Source organism: Corvus moneduloides, chromosome W (assembly GCF_009650955.1).
Source record: "Corvus moneduloides isolate bCorMon1 chromosome W, bCorMon1.pri, whole genome shotgun sequence".
Taxonomy (NCBI): domain Eukaryota; kingdom Metazoa; phylum Chordata; class Aves; order Passeriformes; family Corvidae; genus Corvus; species Corvus moneduloides.
Window position 1 is genome coordinate 11,523,436 of NC_045510.1, and position 23,821 is coordinate 11,547,256.

The 23,821-nt window shown below is 47.8% G+C and overlaps 1 protein-coding gene across 1 annotated transcript in view; it reads right to left on the bottom strand.

Annotated features, from left to right (window-relative positions):
* Positions 1-4,081, bottom strand: part of LOC116437346 (Golgi phosphoprotein 3) — a 137,838-nt gene extending 133,757 nt beyond the window's left edge. Inside the window, exon 1 of the mRNA XM_032095018.1 lies at positions 3,869-4,081. Coding sequence (XP_031950909.1) covers positions 3,869-4,081 — 213 coding nt within the window. The remainder of the gene's footprint in view (positions 1-3,868) is intronic.
* Between the last annotated feature and the right edge of the window lie 19,740 nt (positions 4,082-23,821).

The following is a 23,821-nucleotide window of genomic DNA, read 5'->3' on the forward strand; positions in this document are numbered from 1 at the left end:
TTTTAACCTAACACAGAAAAGTATTTTGTTTCAGTAAGTATTTTTTATTCACAGAATAACGAGGTTTGAAGAGACCTCCAAGATCTTCGAGTCCAACCCATGTCCTAACACCTCAACTAGACTATGGCACCAAGTGCCATGACCAGTCTTTTTTTAAACACATCCAGAGATGGTGACTCTACCACCTCCCTGGGTAGACCATTCCAATACTTTATTATTCTTTCAGTGAAAAACTTTTTCCTAATATCCAACCTATACCTTCCTTGACGCAGCTTGAGACAGTGTCCTCTTTTTCTGTCAGTTGCTGCCTGGTGGAAGAGACCAACACCTGCCTGTCTACAACCTCCTTTCAGGAAGTTGTAGAGAGCGATAAGGTCACCTCTAAGTCTCCTTTTCTCCAGGCGAAACAATCCCAGTTCCTTCAGTCATTCCTCATAGGGCTTGTGTTCCAAGCCCCTCACCAACCTTGTTGCCCTCCTCTGGACACACTCAAGCATCTCAACATCCTTCCTAAACTGAGGGGCCCAGAACTGGACACAGTACTCAAGATGTGGCTTTACCAGTGCTGAGTACAGGGGAAGAATGACCTCCCTGCTCCTGCTGGCCACACAATTCCTAATACAGGCCAGGATGCCATTGGCCTTCTTGGCCACCAAGGCACACTGCTGGCTCATATTCAGTTGGCTATCGACCAGCACCCCCAGGTCCCTTTCCGCCCAGACACTGTCCAGCCACACTGTCCCCCAGCTTGTAACGTTGTTGGGGATTTTTGTGGCCAATATTCCTATAGCAACAGGCAATTGCTCTATTCTAAATAGAGGAACACGATTCCCTTTCCCAATCATGTTTCTGAAAGGTTTCCAAAGAAATTATAGATGCTCCTTTTGTTCTAGTGCTCCTGTTCCTCCAAGGACACTGGATCTGTCATGCGCATATTTTAACACATACCCCTTAAAACCTATCTTGACCTTGAAATACAGAAATAGTTATATATACACAGAAGATACAAATGGAAGAACCATTGGTGGGAAAAAAGAGCAACCAGCCCACATACATAAACTACCCTTTAATTAGGCCAAATGAAAAAAAAAAAAAAAAAGTTAATTTTGTTCAAGCATTAAGAATGGGATTGAGGCATGCTGTGTTTGTTTTGGGGCAGCTGGACATTCCCATGACTGCATGACTGCACCCATACTGCAGCAACAACACAAAACTTTTGTCTGTGGTTGGTTGTTACAACCATTCCACTATCCTGAAAGCAGGATTCACATAAATATATAACAATCTCCTAGAAACACTAAAGTAATCAATCCATCACTCTCTAAATCTGCCTGAAAATCTCTCTCCTATGAGTAAAGGTTCTGCACTCTACACTTAAAAATTATTCATGGCAGCTCCTTACATGCAAGGCTTCTTTAATATAATTTACGTAGTGTTAAGCCATATTCACCAGTGCTTAATATTAAAAGTGAAATTACCAAAAAAACCCCTCAAAACTAAGTTATCAATGCAGTTCTCAGTGACTTTTCTGAGAAATAAGCTATTTTTAGGGAAACATGTTCCTAGGCTAATTAAGACTATTTATTTATTTTAAACTCAACACTAATTATTTTATCCTGTTGCAATAAAAAGGAAGGACATTATCAGCTTTAAATTTACTGGCTTTCCTTTGCCTTTCCCTTATACTTCATGTAGTTTAACAATTATACTTTACAGACCCTATATTGCTTCTCTGCTTGCTGTCATGACAAAATATCACACAAATGTCATGGGAAATAAATTTTATCAGAAGTAAAAATTCTATAAAAAGCATTTCCAGATGCATAAAGTACCTAAGTTTTTCAAACTTATCATTAGAAATAGAGACAACAAAAAAAATCTTTGAAAATTAATCTATAGTTTTATTTTCAATTTTAAATAATGGAGATTAACTCATGGGGACAAAGCTGTTTACATAGTGTTAGAAAAAAAGAGTACAATCAGACACAAAACAAAAATACAAACCCTAATGAATCATGTCTAACAAAGCACAGAAATGGTGCATGCTGAGGTTTTTGCACATGAAATCCCTACCCTAGAGACATTATTATCCCTTTTGTCTGACATCATAACTGCAAAATCTCAAGGGAGTCACAAATATATGTAGCACTGTAATCACTTAGTTACTTTTTGCATACAAATAAATATTAGATTACCTGCAGTGTTTGCCACTGTTGCACTTAGCAACGTTGGATGATTTACAATTTTGATGCACACCAATGCAAAGCTGGATTTTTAGGCCCAATGTTTGATATACTAGGAATACTTGCACCATATATTCTTTCTAGGCAGACAGATTGTTCCTTGTCTTGAAATCTTTACAGCCTAATGCCTGCAAAATTCAGAAGATTTAGCACACACTCATGGGGGGGGGAGGGGGGGAAGGGCTGAATGATCACCCAGTCTATCCCACCTTCCTCAAGGCAAGACCTCCTAGGTAATCCTGACAGATATCCATCTTGTCATGCTTAACTTACGTTCATGCAGCTATTCAGGTATGTAGAAAGAGAAATGTGCATACACACAAGCCTTCAGATTCAACAGATGGAAGAACACAACATTGAATATCTACTGACTTTATTAGGATGCCATGGCAAGGTACATCTGAAAAAAAATGTGATTACAGGAATATGGCCCAAAATACACAATCTGAGAGAGAAATAAAATATGTTATTGTGGCAAGTATATATACAGATATTCAAACACGCATTAAAAAACAAATGTTAACTAGGAAAATTACTCTTTAACCAATTCTTTATCAACCATCAAATCTATTTTAGATGCAGTGTAATCAAAGAACACAACTTAGCAGCTTTCCCCCCGCTATTCTGCGCTCACAAACACAGTTTTAAGAGACTTCCACCCAAATCAATGAACTGCTTCATTAGTTTACTTTTCATTAAAAAAAAAGTAGGTTGCTTAATAAAACTCATAATAAAGGTATATAATACTTCACCATACATTACATCAAACTAAACTGACAGGATTTTCTGTAGTGTGCATGCTTATTATATTGATTACCTCTTTCAAATTAAACAAAAAATCCAGCACACTGGTAGAAGTATACCTTCCTCAATGACTGTTATTAACAGTTTCATGTCACCTAATTAAGCTATAAATTCAGTAGAACTTCAGAATTACATAATAATGTCATTTCCTCATTTTGACAAACTTTTCATTATTCAAGGCCCATTTTTGTCAAATGTCTCTCCCCAAAGTTTAAGACATTTTTAACACAACAGTAGTCTGGAAAGTCTTATTAAAATGGGCCACTAAGCATACTAAAGCACCTGAGAACCCCATAAGCACCATAAAATTGTGTCTGACAAAATACATAGGAGTAAATAAGTCTTCCACATTAGTTACACGTAAGTACAAGAGTATAAATATTAGAAGTCTAACCAGGGCCTCTAAGTCTACTACCAACGCTATCAGAAGCTCCAGGTCCCCTTCTTCCTCCAAGCCCTACGCTGCCTTCCTTGAGATGCTACAAATATTAGAGCCCCTCTTCAAAGTCTGCATTCAAAGGGCAATCCGAAATCTCCTACAGGTTTCCTTCCGCTCAACATCCAATCACCTTCCCCACCCCTTCCTAAATCCCGAGCCTGTTCCAGCACGCTCCCCTACCCCCAAGCTACATAACAGTCCACCGTCCCCCACAACGCCTCTGCCCCAAACCCACAGCAACGCTCACCCAGCAGCGTCCTTGCTCCCATCCCACCCGCGCCCTAGCGCCACTTAGGTTCCCCTTCCCCATCAACAACCTCCATAAGCCCCCGAATAAGCGGTATCCCGTCAGCCACCCCCTACTTAGCGCGCCCGGCCGCACCTCACGGTCCTTGAGGCCCAGGAGCAGCACCTCTTCCATGAGGGTGAGGCGTGTTTCCTTGGAGTCGCCCTTCTCATCGTCGCCGGGCTCGTCCCGGCGGCCTTCATCCTCAGAGCCGCCTCCCGCCTCCCGCTCCTTGTCGGCGGCGGCGCTGCGGGAGGCCTCTGTCCGGCGCTGCACCAGCCCGGAGCTACGCTGGGTCAAGGAAGTCATAGCTGGAGGCAGTGGAAGGTCAAAAGCCCGCCACGGAGAGAGGAGCTTGGCGACAGATCGGGAGGGGGAAAGAAGAGACGGCAGCCGCTACTGCCTCCGCCTTATCCGCACCGGGGCAGCGGCCGGCCGGGGGAAATCATGGGGAGCGGGATTCGGCCGAGGCAGGAGAGGCGGAGGCAGTGGCGGTGGGAACCAGCGTTCCCCGCCTGCTGCGGCCGAGCTGGCGGAGTTGACTTCTCCTCCAATATGGCGGCGCAGGCTGATGTCAGCGGAGGATGTGGAGTAGCGGCAGGCGGGGGGGGTACGACCGGAAAGTGCCGCGGATGGGAGGAGCCCCTAACGGGGCTGGAGCTATGGACGGAGTGCCTTAGGGATGCGGCCCCCTCCGCCTCAGGGAATGCGGGTGGTGCCGGCTGTTATTGACTGTTACTAACCGTTACCCGGGGCTGTGGAGGACGGTTAATCAAACGCTCAGGGCGGAGGGGAAAGGGGGCTAGACAGCCTCACTTTTAGCCCCAAGACCAAGTCTGATTGCTAGTGCAGCCCCCAGGAATAAATGCATCTACATATATATAAACTCAGCAACTGAACTCAGGTGAGCACACAGAGCTCTCAACAGTCGACTTTAAACCGAATAAATGGAGTCCCTCGTCTCTGCTGTCAATGAGGCATCTTTTCAAACCTTGAGCCCTTTTGAGCGTGGCATGCCAAAAACTCAAAACTACTTATCAAGGCTAAATCCTATATATGTTTCTAGGTAGCATATTTTATTAAAGATTAAAAGTGCTTAAGATGCAAGGATTGCCTATACTTTTTAGTCCACAATTAGGATATTGCATTTGGCCATATTGAGATAGCATGTAGATTTTAAAAAATAATATGTATAACATGTATCTAAGATATAAATAAAATATTTATATAAATATATATATATTTAGGTGCACCTTGTCTACCAAGAGCTCCAAGTCACTTTGTAAGTCACTCCATTATTTCTCAAACCCTCAATTCTTGCATAATCTGCTAATGTGACATGGTGATAATTCAGTATAGCTTCTTCAAGACCACTGATAAAAAAGAATAGCAGACAGACAAAACTGATTCCAAGAGGATCTGAACCACTCACATAAATGTTTGCTGATTGTTCCTCTTCTGTGTTTGAAGGCCTGTCAATTATTCACAGTTCACTTAGCGTGTGGCATTCTGATTTTTTTATCTTTCTAGTTTTTTTAATTAAAATGTTGTCGTAATTTGACACTGGCCAAACGCCAGGCACCCATGAAAGTCGCTCACTCACCCTCCCCTGCCACAGCTGGGCAGAGGAGAGAAAAAAAAAATTAAACTAAGGGTTCATGAGTTGAGATAAGGACCAGGAGAAAAACACTCCAAGGGCAAAACAGTCTCAACTTAGAAGTACAAAGTGAATTTATTACTAACAAAATCAGAGGAGGATAATGAGAAGTAAAATAAGCCCTTAAAACACCTTTTCTTCCCCCAACCCCTCCCTCCTTCCCACTGACAGCAAAGGGAGACAGGGCATGGGGGTTTTGGTCAGTTCGTCACCCAAGTTCCTCTTCTGCTGCTCAGGGAGAAGAGTCCTTCCCCTGCTGCGCAGTGGGGTCCCTCCCACAGGAGACAGTTCTCCACGAACTTCTCCAGCGGGGCTCCAATCTCACGAGCAGCAGTCCTCCCTAAACTGCTGCAACATGAGTCCCTCCCACGGGCAAACAGTCTTCCCAAAACTGCTGCGGCCTGGGTCACTCTTCCACGGGGTGCAGTCCTCCCAGGACAGGTTACTCCAGCTTTGAAGTAGGTGCCCCCTCTCTCCACCGGGTCTCCCACTGGATCACAGCCTCCTCCAGGCACCCACCCACTCCGGCACGAGCACCTCCTCCACGGGCTGCGGGTGGATCTCTGCATCCCCCGTGGACCCCATGGGTTGCAGAAGGACAACCTGCTTCACACCATGGTTTTCACCATGGCCTGCAGGGGAATCTCAGCTCTGGCACCTGGAGCACCTCCTCCCCCTTCTTCTCCACTGACCTTGGTGTCTCCATGTTGTTTCCCTCACATGTTCTCACCCCCTCCTCTTCTCTGGCTAGAAAAAAAAACCTGCCCCCCACTTTGCTTTGATTTTCTTCCTAAGTATGTTATCACAGAGGCATTACCAACCTCTCTAATTGGCTCAGCTTTGGCCAGCAGCATGTCCTTCTTCAGAGCCATCAGGGATTGGCTCTGCCAGACATGGTGGAAGCTTCAAGCAGCTTCTCACAGAAGCCACCTCTGTGGCCCCCCTGCTACCAAAAAACCATGCCACGCCAAACCAACACAAATGTTTTACTGTACCAGGTCAAATGCCAAAACAAAGCTTAAGGATATAACATCACTGTTATTTTTATCAAATAAGCATTTGCTCAAAGAAGAGATACTGTTGGGAAAATCTTTAATTGTAACAAATAGTTTTTAGTTTTGCTGATGCTGACATCTCAAGAGTCAAAAATAATTTTGTTCAGAGTTACAGGGAATAAGAAGGAGGTTGTAAAATAAGCCCCTGCCTAATTGTTGCAAAATGTGGAATATATAAAAACATTTTTTAAGAAAGGATGTTCTTTGATCTTTGTAACTTTCAAGCCTAATCAACAAGAAGGAAGATTTAATCCGTGAAACAGAGGGCAGCTAACAAGCTCTAAGTGATGTCCAGGTGTTAGAAAAACAAATTAAAGTTTAGGGCTTGACATGCTTCAACGATCTCAGACTGAGGGGGGAGGTTAACATAGCTTGGGAAGAAGGATGTACCACTGATAATGGACACAAGAAATGCAGAATTTTTGGGCCAGAAGGACATTTGGCAGAACTCCCAAGATAAGGAAGAAACTCAGCAACTGCTGAAATAAGCTCCAACTGGGTAAAATGTAATTCCAGCAGGGGGAGATCTGTGACCAACGACCCACAGGCCACTAACCCTAGAAACCCACTGTCCCAAAAGAAGAGAGAAACTGAGCATGCGGGCGAAGTAGCATGAGAAGCGAGAGAACCATTAACCAATAGAAGATAGAATGCTAATTAATAAGAGAACTATGTAACTTGTAGCCAAAGAACACTAATTCCTTTGTTTGCTAAAATATATAAATGTCGCTGTTGTGCGCAGAGATGGCGAAGAATGACATGCACTCAGGTCAGAGAAGATGGTCGAAGGCAACCTTTTAATGCCAAAACCCCATCTTTTTATAGCATGGATCGCAAAAGAGAAATTACATGATTGGCCCATCGGTCAACCACCTACCAAGGTGATAGGCTAAGAGGTATAACCACCCATTTCAAAATATTATTCCCAGTAAACTAAAACGATTCCACTATGTTCTCACAACAGCCTTGCACCTGCAAATGTTTACCAAATAGCAAACTGTCAGACAGATAGCTTGCATGAGAATGGAGACTTTCACATGAGACAGTAAAACGTGGAGAATTTTTCTCTGCTAGCCTTCTCAGCATCTACAATTCCCCCTTTTTGTTTTAAAGACCAAAAAGGTCACATTTGTAATCCCCTGTGGGATCCCTTGCAGCAAGGAGAACAAACACAGCATAAGGGGTCTGTTTGGTAGTGGCCAGTTACCAAACAGAATCTAAATCAGATACTGATTTAAGGCAGGCAAAGAGATTCTCCGGCAGTGCCATGGGAAATACATTTAGTGAACCCAGCTATACATCTAGTCATTAATTCTGAATAGCCTTAAGGGCTCTAACATTCTTCATAACATTCTGACTCCATAACATAAAATTCAGTCTCTGAAATTCAGTCTCTGCTTGTAGAAGGACCAGGCTGATGGTTCACATCTTGGTCATCATCAGAGGGATCATTCGATGGATGATCTGCATTCTGGTCATCATTTGAAGGTTGCCTTGGAGGTTGCCTGTTCTGCTGCTGGTGCTGCAGGCCAGAGCGAATGCATCTTGCAGGTAGCCATCATACCCGGTATCTGTGGGAATACAAGCATACCCACACCCCCAAGCAATAGCTCATACAGGCCTTCCCACTTCTCAGTGAGTAGGTCCTGTACCCAGATCTTCGCTCGAGGCAGGTGCATCTTGCCTGCAGACTGCAATGAGAGAAAATAATTCAAGATAACAGGATTATTTGAATTTGGTAGCACTGTAAAATGATTATTTGCCCGCGTCTCCTGAGAGACATAGGCAAAGCCAGTATCAGTTTTCACAGAAGCATGCACGCCCAAGATCGCAAAAGCGAGTTTCCAATGGGCAATGACATCACGACCTTTCTCTCCAGTATGAGTAGATGCCCACGTAACTGAGGAGAAAGTGTGAATAAACTTTTTTGCAATGCCTTAGCTTATGCAATTTTATCAGGCTGAGGAGCTACCCATGCAGGGTTAGCCAGCATGTCAGCCCTAGCATTACCTTCTGTTATGAAACCTGGCAAATTAGTGTGGCTTCGAATGTGCAAAATGTAATATGGATGCACTCGAGCCTGAATTGCACTCCACAAGGTTTGCAATAGTGAAAACAGAGCCACATTATTCACTTCCTTCAAAAGCGAACAATCTAAGCGCTGAGTTATATCTGCTACATAGGCAGAATCAGTGACCAAATTCAAAGGAACCTGAGAAACCCGCTGAAAAGCCATGGCAACAGCCCTTAGTTCAACCAGCTGGGCTGAGCCTGACTCATGGCCTTCCAGCACCTGCCACTCAGATTCTTCCCCTTTTTTTTTTCAATGTTCTAAGTTGACTGTTGCTACGGCGTGCACATCCACGCCGGCAGATCCCTGGGTGCCGGCTCTAAGCTGGCTGAATAGGCCTGTCTCAGAGGAGCTATGCCCTGAGGAAATATTTGATTCCCCTTTGCGTTCCTGATCAATTTCCCTGAACGTATCAGAGGTCGACCATTGGCATGATAGATAGACTGGCAGTAGTCTGAAGAATGACCTGGCCTACCACATCTTTTGCATTGAACAACTTTCCTGTTCTTGTTTCTCTTCCTTCGTTTAAGCTGTTTCTGTGTGCTCTCAACCTTAGGTCTCTTTTGTCCCCCAGAATTTAATTGAAGAGGTCTTAGAACTGCTGCTAAAGCATATTTTTGCTCTCCAGATCCCACCTTAGCACAGACATCAACCATCTGTGTAAGTCTGGGTTCCCCTGGCAAGGCATCAATAATCCTTCTGCACTCATCATTAGCATTATCTCTTGCTAGCTGTCTGCATAACAGCTGTCTCGTGGCTTCGTCTTCAACCTGTTTTTCCAAGGCAGCAGCAAGCTTTTCCACAAGATAAAAAATTCTCTTTCTGCCCCGGAGATATTTTTACATATCTCATCTTAGGAGCAGCTGCATCTAAGCTCTTTATGAGAGCTGCCATGCCAACCTTTTGAATCTGTTCCAGAATATGAGCATGCCAGGTAGCCTGAACATCAGGGTCCCAATAATTATTGAGTCCTGTAAAACCATCCACAGGAACTAGACGCCTGGGATCAGTTTGAGGCAATTGCATATTCCCAGCTACAGCCTTCTCAGCCAACCTTCTCCAATTGGCTTCAAAAACTGAATATTGTACAGGTTGAAATAACATCTGACCTAAATGCTTAATATCATATGGAGTGAGCAGATCAGTATTCAACACTCTAATAATCTGCATGACCTCAGGAGAGCCTAATCCATACTGGGTAACCTTAGTGTGCAAATCCTGAATCACTTTCCAAGCAAAACATTCATGTTTGTCAGGCTGACCAGAGTTAGGCAGAGCTTTCTACACTGGAAAAGCCTGGACAATTCCATCTGTATCATCACTACTTTGCTGCATTGTTACATCGCTTTGTTCCCCCTTTTTTGTATTCTGAGGCAAAGTAGCAGGTTGGTCAGGCACCATTTGCCAAGCTGGTAACCCAATTCTTTCTAGCAACTCCCAGTCCCTGGCCCGCAATGCACCCCTTTTAACCTGTTCCCAGAACTGTCTCGGATTTATAGGACGGACAGTCACTTCACCATCCGGGAGGGTCAAAGGATAACGGCGGGCTCGCCTCACTGCACGCTGGTGTCTCTCGAGGGCCTTCACGGAGTCTAGCCGCGGGACAGGCGTCTCCATAACAACAGAGCTTATCTTGTCCGAGGGTGGGCTGGATAGTCTCCCAGGAGACGGGCATACCGCGTCTGAGCCAGCGGGCAGGGTATCGACGGAGGCTGGGACTCTGGCAGCAGCTGGAGTGGCAGGGGGTGTAGTTTCGGAGGTTGGAATAGCGGCAGCCACCGTAGGCGCTACGGCTGAAGCAGCAGCAGCCGCTCCTGGTGCCTGGAACGTGGCGGGTCGAATTAGTGCCAGTTTCCGCTCGAGCACGGGCTCGGGCACGGGCGCTGGCTCCTGGGCCGGCAGCTTGCGCTCTGGCAGCGTGCCCAGCTCTGGCGCAGGCGCGGTCTGCGGGGCCACCAGCCCCACGCCCAGGCTCACGGCCGGGACAGCCGGAGCTGCCTGCAAGGGCATGCTCGGCTCTGGCAGCAGCCGCGCGGCCGGAACGACCGGTGGCGCGCCCGCCGGCCCTGCAGTTAACTGCGCGACCGGAACGGCTGGTGCTGCCCGTAGCTCCGTGGACCCCGCCACCGGCTCTAGCAGGGACCCAGACACTGCAAGCTGTTGCGACACTGCCTGCTGTACATCGAGTTGCTGCAATATCTTATGCAAAACTGCCAAGATCTGTTCCCCGAGAGAGTCCAAGAACAGCGAGCATGGCTGCTGCTGCATCCCCCCTTGAGCCGAAAAATCCCCATCGCTTATATTAGCTCCTGCGGTCTGTATCGCAGACTCGAATGCAGAAAGCAGCGTGCTGTCTTTTGAGGATTTCTGTTCCATTTTGCCCAGTTCAAAGTGCCGCACGGCCCCGGGAGGGGGGGTCGGCCGCAGTCCGACTAACCTGGTCAGGTTGCGGTTGCAGTAAACGTCGTGGGGTCACCACATGTCGCTGTTGCACGCAGGGACGGTGAAGAATGACATGCACTCAGGTCAGAGAAGATGGTCGAAGGCAACCTTTTAATGCCAAAACCCCATCTTTTTATAGCATGGATCGCAAAAGAGAAATTACATGATTGGCCCATCGGTCAACCACCTACCAAGGTGATAGGCTAAGAGGTATAACCACCCATTTCAAAATATTATTCCCAGTAAACTAAAACAATTCCACTACATTCTCACAACAGCCTTGCACCTGCAAATGTTTACCAAATAGCAAACCGTCAGACAGATAGCTTGGGTGAGAACAGAGACTTTCACATGAGACAGTAAAACATGGAGAATTTTTCTCTGCTAGCCTTCTCAGCATCTACATATAAATAGTTAAAAGTTTTGATAATTGGTGTGCATGTGAGGATCAATTCCCTCACACACCTGGTGCCAAAATAAAGTAATGCCTGCTTTCTGCTGTTAGAGAGTTTTATTTTCCTGACATTTTCAGTGACAACTTCTGGTGACCCAGATGGGACCCTGCATCTGATGCTTGACGGATTCACAGGATTGAGAGGACTCCAGCATGCACATACGGGTTTTTAGGGAGATCCTCTGGTCCCCTGATCCAGTGAGTTCAGGGCACGGCCCCCGGGATTTATTAAGGCATTACTGGAGGGGGGGAGGTATAATGAGGCTGGAAAGTCTCCCTGGATTAAAGTCAAGGGAACTTGAAAACTAGGTTTTGGTCTAGTTTGTGTATTACACTGGGGACGCCTGAAGTGCCAGCCCTTTGGAAGGTTTAAAAGTGTGAGCAGGTGTTGCACACCACTCAGGGTAAAAAAGTGGGAGTAGATGTTGCATACCCCTCTCAAAGGGAAATTTAATTGTGTTTTATTATATTCTGTGATAGGTTCTTCTCAATCATCAAGAGGGAAGAAATCACCCCTAGAATGTATTTTGAAACATTGGAGGGAGATGGGAGGTGGAATGGGAGGCTATCTCTCCAGAAAACAGTTAATTGAATATTATAATAATTGGTGACATTTGTACTCTTTGGATGATGGTGAAAAATGGCCAAAGAATGGAACTTTAAGTTATAATACAATGTTATAATTTATGTTGTTTTGTCATCAGTAAGGGAAATGGAATGAGATGTCATACGTAGATTTGTTTCTCACACTGTGAATTCATCCAGAAAGGAAAAGAAAAAAAAGTGTAACGTTACCAAGTGATCCTATGATTTTAGCTTTAGAAAAAGATCAAGGAAAAAGCCTAAGCAGTGCTGCTCAGTTTGTAGTATTGGGAAGACTTGTATAAAGTATGCTTCCACAGAGGAAGAGGAGGTTGATTTGCTGGTAGCCCATCAGTATGTCGCATCTCTTCCCTGATGACCTGAGGCTTCATGGGCCCACCAAGCCAGAAATAACTCTCCCTTATGTTGCCAGTCCAGATCTACCTGTGGCACTTTGATTTCGGCAGCCCAATCCACCTGTTTCCTGTTATGCTGCTCCTCATTAGCCCAACTCTTAAGCACATGCACATCCACATGACAGACGTTCAGTGTCAACTTCTCAACATGGGAAGCAATGTCTTGCCACTCTTCAGCAGCCAAATGGGTTTTCCCCTCCACTGCCAATTGACCTTTTTCCACCTTTCCAGCTACCCCCACAGAGCACTTGCTACCATCCAGGAGTCAGTGTAGAGGTAGTGTTGGCCACTTCTCTTGCTTGGTGTCCCGGTTTGAGACAAATTCGGAGGAATGTCCAAAATGAACATCTGTAGATACAAAAATGCTGCTAGCAAGGATTTTCTTGCTATTTTCTAAGACCGTGAGAGACTTTTCTCTCTCACAGAAGAGGTAGCAGGGTATGTAAACAACCAAGCCACCTGCAACCTTGAAAAGTCTTGTTTATGGTATAGTAGAAAAATATTTTGACAATGGATGTTTTAGGATTTTAGCCAATCACCCCCAAGGGGTGGCTGATCCTTGGTCCAATTAGACTATGAAGAAAAAAGTCTATAAAAGAGTTTGTAAAGTACTTTAAAAAATAGATCTTGCTGCACAATTCCTGCCTGCTGGATCTTCTCCCCTCCTCCTCCCTATGGCTGCGGGACACAGTGATAGACCCTAGGGCCCAGGCCTGCAGTAGTATTTGGTGCTGCCCGATGTGATCTGCACTCTCTGATGTGTCTTGCTGCTGCAAGCCAAGCCTAATTTCTCTAGAGGTATGCTGTTCCCCTTCCCCCCCCGGGAGGTCCGATGAGACTGAGAAATGGCGAACAGCGGCTCACAAACCGACGCTGTGGTAATGGTCTGGAAAGGTGTGTTTAGCATATTGCACACATCCATTCCTGAGAACTCAGTTCGGGAATTATTAGATTGGGCTACCTTAAAAGGGATTTCCATGGACAGAGATACTTCCCTGGACTTTGCCTTATGGCAGGAACTTGGCTGTGCTGTCCGGCACGAACTTCCATTTGGGGACCCAGCAGTGTTAGAATTATACCAGACCTGGCGTTCATTATTTATTCTGATGACAGACCTCGACTGTGGCAGCAGAGCTGGCTCGGCTATTTCGGTGATGAGTGACGGAGGAATGTCCGAGGGGGCAAGTGATGGTGGATCCGGAAAACCCCCCCCCGGCTCCACAGGCAGAGCCTGCGCCGGCTCACCCTGCACAGTCGCAGGACTCCGCGGCCCCCAGGGACCCCGCGCCGGCAGAGGCGGGGGTGTCAGGGCAGCGGGAGGGCGCGCAGTATGCCTTGCCACTCAGCTCGGTGGCGGACACAGCTTATCCAGGACCGCGAATTAGCGGTTTAGCGAATTGAACCCCCAGAGCGGCTCCTAGCCCGTTTGCATAGGCACCAGTGGAGCAAAAGCGGCCCGGATGTCCCTTCTTAGCCGGTGTAGCGCCAGGCGTGACTGCACTGAGACTGCCTGGGTGTGGTCCGCAGCCCTCCTTGGCGCTGGACTGTTCTGCACCGCTGCAGAACCGAGCCATCGACCTTTTAATACAGCGTCTGCCTTTGCTGACAGAGTTACCGAACATATCCCGGCAGCTGGGAGAATTGCTCAGCCTGCAAAAGCAGCTGCCACAGACGCCAGAGGCACCCTGCAGCGGGGGGTGCACCAGGCCCGCGCTGCCAGCACCGCCCGCGCCGCCCACGGGAGACTCAGTCCCGAACCAGGACGCGGCACAGCCAGCGGCGAACCCGGAAGCAGCGCTGCTGCGGGAAAACCTGGACGCGGCCGCGGCTGCAGAGCGGCGGCTGGGGGCAGCGGTGCCAGGCACTGCAGCGGAGCAAGCAACGAGTGTGGCGCCGGGTGCGGCTGCAGCACGGGGGCCAGCGACAGCGCCGAATGCTGCCATGGAACAAAAGATGAGCGCAGCGCCAGGCACGGCTGTAGCCCCAGAGACGGTTGCAGCAACTCCAGTACCAGTTCGATCGGGACCGGTCGAAATGGCATACCATAAAGAGGCTGCTGTTCAAAGTGCAGCGCAGCCAACTGCAGTCTGTACTGTCTGTTCTGGCTCTAGCGAACTTAGCCAAAGTGCCCCTCTCCGTCCACCTCTGTTCGCTCCCAGCATCTCAGAGTTGCCTTTGCCTGACGATTCCTCGTCAGGAAGTGAGGCAGATGAGGTTCTGGCCCCACGTCATAAGGTGGCTGTAGACGGGCGGTGAAGGAAAAGGCTGCGCCGGTCCCGCCCCTGGACCTTTCAGGACTGCACAATAACAAAGCGTCTGACCCACTACAGTCACTTCTTAGTTAAAATGTGAGCATTGGAGGAGGGTGACTGGAGGTTATTGGAAACACTTGGAATGCCAAATAGATTTGAGGATTCTGGGGGTAATCGGGAAGCTGTTACACTCCATCCACAGGCTGTGCCAGAAGTTCAGGATGGTAGTGACTCCCCAAAAGGGGAGATCCAAGCTTTTCCAGTGTATAAGGCTCTCCCAAATTCAGGGGACCATGACAAACATGAGGTGATTTCCTGGAAGGTTGCCCAGGACCTGCAATCCAAGGTGGCACAACATGGGCTAGGTTCTGCTGAGGTTATGCAGATAATAAGGGTGATAAATACAGATTTGCTTTCTCCATTTGACATCAGACACTTAGGTCAAATTCTATTTCAACCTGTACAATTTACAGTTTTTGAGAAAACCTGGAGAAAGCTGGCCGGCAAGGCTGCATTAGCGAATACGCAGCTCCCTGCTGCCGATCCTAGACGGACAGCAGGAATGGATGCTTTGATGGGGACTGATCCCTTCTCTGATCTCAGCCTACAGGGTACTTTGTCCTATAGCGTCCTGCAGCAAGCTCAACAGGTCGGCATGGCTGCCCTGTTGAAAACCATAGAGTTGTCTGTGCCTAGAAAGCGATATACTGAAATAGTTCAAGGGAAATCAGAGTCATATCTCTCTTTTGTGGAAAAAGTCACTGCTTCTCTCGAGAAGTAGGTTGAAGATGACAGGTTAAGGCAGTTGTTGTTAAGGCAGTTAGTGAGAGATAACGCAAACGAGGAGTGCCGAAAAATCATAGATGCCTTACCAGGGGATCCTGAGGTAACAGACATGGTCGAAGCCTGCGCTAAGGTGGGATCTGGGAACCAGAAAAGGTCTGCTTTGGCTGCGTTCCTGCAGCCTGTTCACGCATCTTCTGATTGTGAACCAAAGCAACCAAAACAGGTGAAGAAACGGAAGCGGCCTAAGCCGAGACAAAAGGAGACCACACCGATCCCCCAGTGCAAGAGGTGTGGCAGACCAGGGCATTGCTCGGACTATTGTAGATCCCAGACTCATGCCGATGGTCGGCCTTTGTTGGGAAACTTCCACCGGGGTGCAAGGAGGGGGAATTGCTCTCTGATGCAGTCGCTCCCCCAGAGGGTGGCACAGGTACAGGCACAGGCCTACTCAGCCACCCTAGAGATGGCACCCAGGGATCAGACGGGTTTGAAGTCCATGCCTCAGCCGCAGTCATCTTAGACTCTAGCGGTATTTATAAGGTTCCCTTGGATGCATATGGACCCTTAGCCCAGGGATCCAGTGCAATGCTGGTGGGGAAACCTGCTGATGCCCATCAAGGAATCCTATTGCACTCAGGAGTTATTGATGCTGACTTTAAAGGTCAGATTTGTGCTATGGTCTCCACGCAAAAACCCCCTGTCACTATTCCTGAAAAGACCTGCCTTGCTAAATTAGTGCCTTTTAAGTCTTGTGTCCCCAGGATAGAACAACAAATTCACGAAGATAGTGGCAGTGGATCTACGGGACTTCCGCAGGCCTTCTGGATAGCAGACATCTCTGACTGTCTTGGGGTGACTTTGTGATGTGTATCCCATGTCGCTGCCCTGTGCCCCGAAATTGACTTTGTGCCTTTCTATGACTCTGGACTGAGCCTGAGAGGGGGAAGGAAAAACTGAGCAAAACTTTTTCAAAGCAGTTTGCAGCTTGTTCAACGTCACACAGAGATAGCAATTTTTTCTTTTTTCTTTTTCCCAAGCTGCAGCAGGGGAGGAAGGAAGCACCCGGCTTGCTGTTTTCCTGAGTCAGTTTTTGGCCAGTTGTTCAGCTACTTTTTCTCCGAAGAGAGACTGAGAGTTGAATTTTTCCTTCCCTGGAATTTCAAATTTTCTCCCTTTTCTGCTGGACTGCTTCAATATTAGAACACATCGGGAGGACTTTCCACCGAGCGCAGAGAGCCTGGCCCTGGGCCAAGCCCCAGCTCCAAGGAGACCAAAGGGAGGACTCTAACACTTTTCCAGGTTTTTTCTCCACAGCGAGAGCTTTTATTATTTAGCATTATTTTCCTTTTCCCGTATGTTTGTTAAATAAATAGTTTTTATAGCTTTCACTTTGAGGAAAATTTATTTTCCCCGAACCTGGTGGGGGAGGGGTGGTTGTGCCTTCTCTCAGAGGATATATTTCTAAATTTGGCCAAACCGGTACACTGACCAAAGGCCACAGATGACATGTACCCTGATCCTGCCGAACGCCCCTCCACCCAGGACTCAGCTTCGAGGTTTGATTGATACGGGTGCTGGTGTAACTATCATCTCCTTCTCTGCATGGCCTCCCTCATGGCCTTTAGCCCCTGTGGGATCGGCCATCGCAGGATTAGGAGGAACCACACAGAGCTATTTAAGCGAACGGCCTGTGATGGTGAAGGACTCAGAGGGGCACACAGCTACAATTAGGCCTTATGTTGCTACCACTTCCTTTAACCTTTGGGGACGGGACGTGTTGGCAGCTTGGGGCATATGGATTGGGACAAATTTTTAGCAGGGGTCACTGTGCGTAAGGGCGCATAGGATCCTACACTGCCTTTGCGGTGGTTGATTAACTCTCCAATCTGAGTCAGACTCTGCTTAGTTAGTTGAATTAAGAGCTGTTATCATGGCTTTTCAATGATTCTCACAGGAACCTTTGAATTTGGTTACTGAGGCTGACTAGAAAAAGCTTTGTATACAATTAATCACCTTACAGTACCACAAAATTCAAATAATCCTGTTATTCTGAATCATTTTCTCTCATTGCAGTCTGCAGGCGAGACACAACTGCCCCGGGCAAAAGTCTGGGTACGGAATTTACTCACTAACCAGTGGGAAGGCCCACATGAGCTTATCGTTTGGGGTCGTGGGTATGCTTGCGTTTCCACAGATACTGGGGTACGGTGGCTACCTGCAAAATGCGTTCGCCCTGACCTACGGCACCAGAGGCAGAACAGGCAACCTCCAAATGATGACCAGAATGCCAACCATCCAAATGGTGACCAGAATGTAGAACATCAGCCTAATGACTCTTCTGATGATGACCAGGATGTCAACCATCAGGCAGATGGTCCTTCTACAAACAGAGACTGGGATGGCCCTTCCATAAGCAGAGACTGAACTTTAAATTTCTTGTTATGGAGTCAGATAGTTAAAGCCCTTAAGGCTATGTTTAGAATTGATAACTGATGTAAATTTCTATTTAGGATTAATAGTAGAGTTGTTATCTTATAAAACAAAAAGGGGGAATTGTAGGTACAAAAATGCTGCTAGCGAGGATTTTCTTGCTATTTTCTAAGTCCGTGAGAGACTTTTCTCTCTCACAGAAGAGGTAGCAGGGTATGTAAACAACCAAGCCACCTGCAACCTTGAAAAGTCTTGATTATGGTATAGTAGAAAAATATTTTGACAATGGATGTTTTAGGATTTTAGCCAATCACCCCAAGGGGTGGCTGATCCTTTGTCCAATTAGACTATGAAGAAAAAAGTCTATAAAAGAGTTTGTAAAATAATTAAATAAATCAATCTTGCTGCACAATTCCTGCCTGCTGGATCTTCTCTCCTCCTCCTCCCTATGGCTGTGGGACATGGTGATATACCCTAGGGCCCAGGCCTGCGGTAATAAACATCCTCTGATAGAAGGCAGGTTTCAGCTGCCCCTCCCCCACCAGGTTTGGAAAAAATTCCTTGGAGGAAAGTTAAAGAAAAAAACTATTTCTTTAACAGACACAATTCTCAATGGAAAAAAATAATGCTAAATAATAAAACCTCTCGCTGTGGAGAGAACCTGGTAAATTCTCAGAGTCCTTTCTTTGGGTGTGGTCTTTCTCTCTTCTTCGGAGCTGGGTCAGCGTGGGCCCCCTCCGGATCAATGGTGTAGGGTCTCCCGGTGTGTTCTGAACAGTTCCAGAAGAGAAGAAGAAGCCAAAGTCCCAGGGAAAAAAATTTAACTGTCCGTCTCTCTCTGGAGAAAACAGGGCAGAAAGCTGTCTGAAAAGCAGCAAAAGGGTGCTTCCTCTGCTCTTGGTGCCACAGAAGCACACAGAGGAGTAGTGTGACCTTGGAGCACAAACTGCTTTGAAAAGTTTGTCTGAAAGTTTGTCTGGCTTTTTTTTCTTTCTCTCACACCCAGTTTAAAAGACACAGAAAGGCACAGGAATCATGTCTGGGCATAGAGCAGTGATAGGAGATACACATCATAAAGTCACCCCAAGACACTTGGCGATGTCCAAAGCCAGTTGGATGGCTTTCAACTCTGCAATCTGACTCAATCCTTGTCCTTCAGCAGCTGCCACAACTCACCATGTAGGGCTCCATACAGCTGTTTTCCATTTCCTACTGGTCCCTATGATACAGCAGGATCCATCAATGAAGAGAGCATATCGCCTCTCACTCTCCGGTAGCTGGTTATATGGTGGGGCCTTCTCAGCACACGTCACCTGCTCTTTTTCCTTTTCAGATGACAGTCCAAAATTTTCACCTTTGGGACAATTCGTGATGATTTCCAAGTTTCCAGGGTGATTTGGATTTCCTATTTGAGCTCACTGTGTGATGAGAGCAATCCACTTACTCCAGGTAGCATCAGTGGCATGATGTGTTGCAGGGACTTTTCCTTTAAACATCCAGCCCAGCACTGGTAGTCAGGGTACCAAAAGAAGCTGAGCTTTGGTGCCAATCACTTCGGAGGCAGCTTGAATCCCTTCATAGGCTGCAAGAATCTCTTTCACAGTTGGACTGTAGCTGGCCTCAGATCCTCTGTATGCCTGACTCCAGAACCCAGAGGTTGTCCTCGAGTCTCCCCAGATACCTTCTGCCAGAGCCTCCAGGATGGACCAATCTCCCCAGCTGCAGCATAGAGCACGTTCTTCACATCCTGTCCTGTCCTGACTGGCCCAAGGGCTACTGCTTGGGCAATCTCTTGCTTGATCTGCTCGAAGGCTTGCTATTGTTCAGGGCCCCACTTGAAATAATTTTTCTTTTGCATCATGAGGTGCAGAGGATTTACAACCTGGTTATATTCCGGGATGTGCATTCTCCAAAAATCCCTGGCACCTAGGAAAGCCTGTGTTTCTTGATGGTTGGAGGGGACATAGCAGCTATCTTATTAATTACCTCAGTTGCAATCTGTCTGCATCCATCTTGCCACTTCACCCCTAGGAACTGAATTTCCTGGGCAGATCCCTTGACTTTACTTTGTTTGATGGCAAAACCTGCTTTAAGGACAATCTGGATGATCTTTTTTCCCCTTTCTCAAAAACCTCCTCTGCTGTGTTCCCCCACACAATGATGTGATTGATATACTGCAAATGTTCTGGATCCTCACCCTTTTCCAGTGCAGTCTGGATCAGTCCATGGCAGATGGTCCGACTGTGCTTCCACCCCTGGGGTAGTCAATTCCAAGTGTACTACACACCCCTTCAGGTAAAAGCAAACTGGCCTGCACTCTGCTGCTAGAGGAATGGAGAAAAACCCATTAACAATGTCAATAGTGGCGTACCACTTTGCTGCCTTGGACTCCAGTTCATACTGAAGTTCCAGCATGTCTGGCACAGCAGGACTCAGTGATGGTGTGACTTAATTCAGTCCACGGTAGTCCATTGTTAGTCTCCATTCCCCATTAGACTTATGCACAGACCATATGGGGCTATTGAAGGGTGAGCGAGTCTTGCTGACCACTCCCTGGCTCTCTAGTTCAGGGATCATCTTCTGGATGGGAATCATGGAGTCTTGGTTTGTGCGGTATTGCCAATGATGCACCGTAGTGGTGATAATCAGTACCTTTAGCAGGGGGGGAGTCCCGGGTGCAGGAGAGCCAGCCAGAGTCACGACACGAACACCGATACGATTTGAGCATCGTGCTCCCGTTTTATTGTTTTCCTCCACCAAGTTATACTTTTTCAGAGTTCATGCCCCTTTCCCATGAGAAAGCCTCTAAGCAGCTGGGGAGCTGACCAGTGTATACCTTTTCCCAAGGCTGTTCAAGGCTGCCAGCTAGCAGGTGCCTTGCAAGCCTATCTTCAGCCTGAGGCCCCGTCAGGGGTACTTCTGCAACAGCCCTGGGATGCCCAAGCTCTCCTGGGGTATCCTATGCCCCCGCTCCACAAGGAATTCCTCTACAAGTACCTGCGGACTTTCGGCAGGGGAAGACATGCAGACAATCAATGTGATTGATAAAGCAAGCTTCGTTTATTAGCAATACAGAGGCACTTATATAGTATTGAGTATACGTGCTTATCAGTTCTTAATTGGTTCAAACTTACAAAAGCGCATTCTTACTTCTACATAATTGGGTTAGATAAAAGACTACATTTGGCAAGCTTCTATTATTTATGTTTTGACTTGAGAGATCAAAGATCTTCCTCCCTTCTCATGGCCAGTACATCTTATCAGCACAGGACTGTACCTCCTTAAAACTCCCTTTTGGTTCTCAGGCCTGTTTCTCACACAGGCATTTTCTCATGGAGGCATTTTCTTGTGCAGGCTTTTGCTTGTACAGTTCTGTTATTGATTTGTACCCTTTATCAATGATCCATGTCCCTGATCCTCTAACCATTCTCCAACAAGTACCTGCTGTTCTTCCACCCTCAGGAGTCTTACTGCAAAAGGGTCCTCTGAAAGACCAGGCAAGGTGTTCAATTGTCTAATACCTTCTATCTCCACAGCAGCTATCCCAAAAGCCCACCAATGTCCTTTTGGGTCTTTGAAATACTTACTCCTGAGAGAATCTATACCGAGAATACAAGGGGCCTCTGGACCAGTCACAGTGGGGCATTTCTTCCACTCCTTCCTGGTCAAGCTCACTTCAATTTCCAACAGAGTCAAATGCTGAGACCTCCCTTGTAGGTACAAAAATGCTGCTAGCGAGGATTTTCTTGCTATTTCCTAAGTCTGTGAGAGATTTTTCTCTCTCACAGAAGAGGTAGCAGGGAATGTAAACAACCAAGCCACCTGCAACCTTGAGAAGTCTTGTTTATGGTATAGTAGAAAATATTTTGACAATGGATGTTTTAGGATTTTGGCCAATCACCCCCAAGGGGTGGCTGGTCCTTTGTCCAATTAGACTATGAAGAAAAAAGTCTATAAAGAGTTTGTAAAATAATTAAATAAATCAATCTTGCTGCACAATTCCTGCCTGCTGGATCTTCTCCCCTCCTCCTCCCTATGGCTGCGGGACACGATATACCGTAGGAACCAGGCCTGTGGTAATATTTGGTGCTGCCCGACGTGATCTGCACTCTCTGACGTGTCCTGCACGCTGCGAGCCAAGCCGAATTCCTCTAGAGGTACGCTGTTCCCCTTCCCCCCCGGGACCGGGAGGTCCGACAGAACTGAGAAATGGCGAACAGCGGCTCACAAACCGACGCTGTCGTACTGGTCTGGAAAGGTGTGTTTAGCATATTGCACACCTCCATTCCTGAAAACTCAGTTCGGGAATTATTAGACTGGGCTACTTTAAAAGGGATTTCCATGGACAGAGATACTGCCCTGGACTTTGCCTTATGGCAGGAACTTGGCTCTGCTGTCCGACACGAGCTCCCGACTGGGGACCCAGCAGCGTTAGAATTATACAAAACCTGGCGTTCGTTATTTATTCTGCTGACAGACCTTGACTGTGATAGCAGGGCTGGCTCGGCTATTTTGGTGATGAGTGACGGAGGAATGTCCGAGGGGGGCCCTGCTGACTGGGCTTCCGGGGCAAATGATGGTGGATTCGGAAAAACCCTCTCGGCTCCACAGGCAGAGCCTGCGCCAGCTCACCCTGCACAGTCGCAGGACTCCGCAGCCCCCAGGGACCCCGCGCCGGCAGAGGCGGGGGGGTTGGGGCAGTGAGATGGCGCACAGCCTGCTTTGCCATTCAGCTCGGCGGCGGCCATGGCTTATCCAGGGCCGCAAATCAGCAGCTTAGCGAACTGGACCCCCAGAGCGGCTCCTAGCTCGGTTGCGTATGCACCTGGATCTAACTTCTTAGCCGGCGTAGCACCAGGCATGCCTGCCCCTAGACTGCCTGGCTGTGGTCCGCTGCCCTCCTTGGCACTGGACTGTTCTGCGCAGTCGCAGAACCGAGCCATTGACCTTTTAATACAGCATCTGCCTTTGCTGACAGAGTTACCGAACCTATCCCAAAGGATGGAGGACCTGCTCAGCTTGCTACTGCAGCGGATGCCCGAGCAATCCTGACGTGCGGGGTGCGCCGAGCCTGCGCCGCCCGCGCCACCAGCACCGCCCGCGCCGCCCGCGGGAGATGCGGCTCCGAGCCAGGAAACGGTGCGGCCAGAGGCAAACCCGGAAGCAGCGCTGCCACGGGAAAACCCGGAAGTGGCGGCGGCTGCAGAGCGGCTGGGGAGCGAGAAACAGCAGCGGAAGCGGCGACCGCGCCGAACGCAGCCGCGGTGCAAGAGGCAAGCGCGGCGCCGAGCGCAGCTGCAGCCCCAGAGACGGCGGCAGCAGCTTCAGTACCGGCTCGGTCGGGACCGGCCGAGACAGCATACCGTAAAGAAACTGCTGTCCAAACTGCAGCGCAGCCAACTGCAGTCTGTACTGTCTGTTCTGCCTCTAGCGAACTTAGCCAAAGTGCCCCTCTCCGTCCACCTCTGTTCACTCCCAGCACCCCAAAGTTGCCTTTGCCTGATGATTCATCGTCAGGAAGTGAGGCAGATGAGGTTCTGGCCCCACGTCATACGGTGGCTGCAGCCGCGTGGCGAAGAAAAAGGCTGCGCCGGTCTCGCCCCTTGACCTTTCAGGACTGCACGGTAACAGTGCGTCTGACCCACTACAATCGCTTCTTAGAGTCAGTTAAGATGCGAGCATTGGAGGAGGGTGACTGGAGGTTATTAGAAACCCTTGGAATGCCAAATAGATTTGAGGATTCTGGAAGTAATCGGGAAGCTGCTACACTGCATCCTAAGGTGGTGCCAGAAGTTCAGGATGGTAGTGACTCCCCAAAAGGGGAGATCCAAGCTTTCCCAGTGTATAAGGCTCTCCCAGATTCAGGGGAGCGTGATAAGCATGAGGTAATTGCTTGGAAAGTCG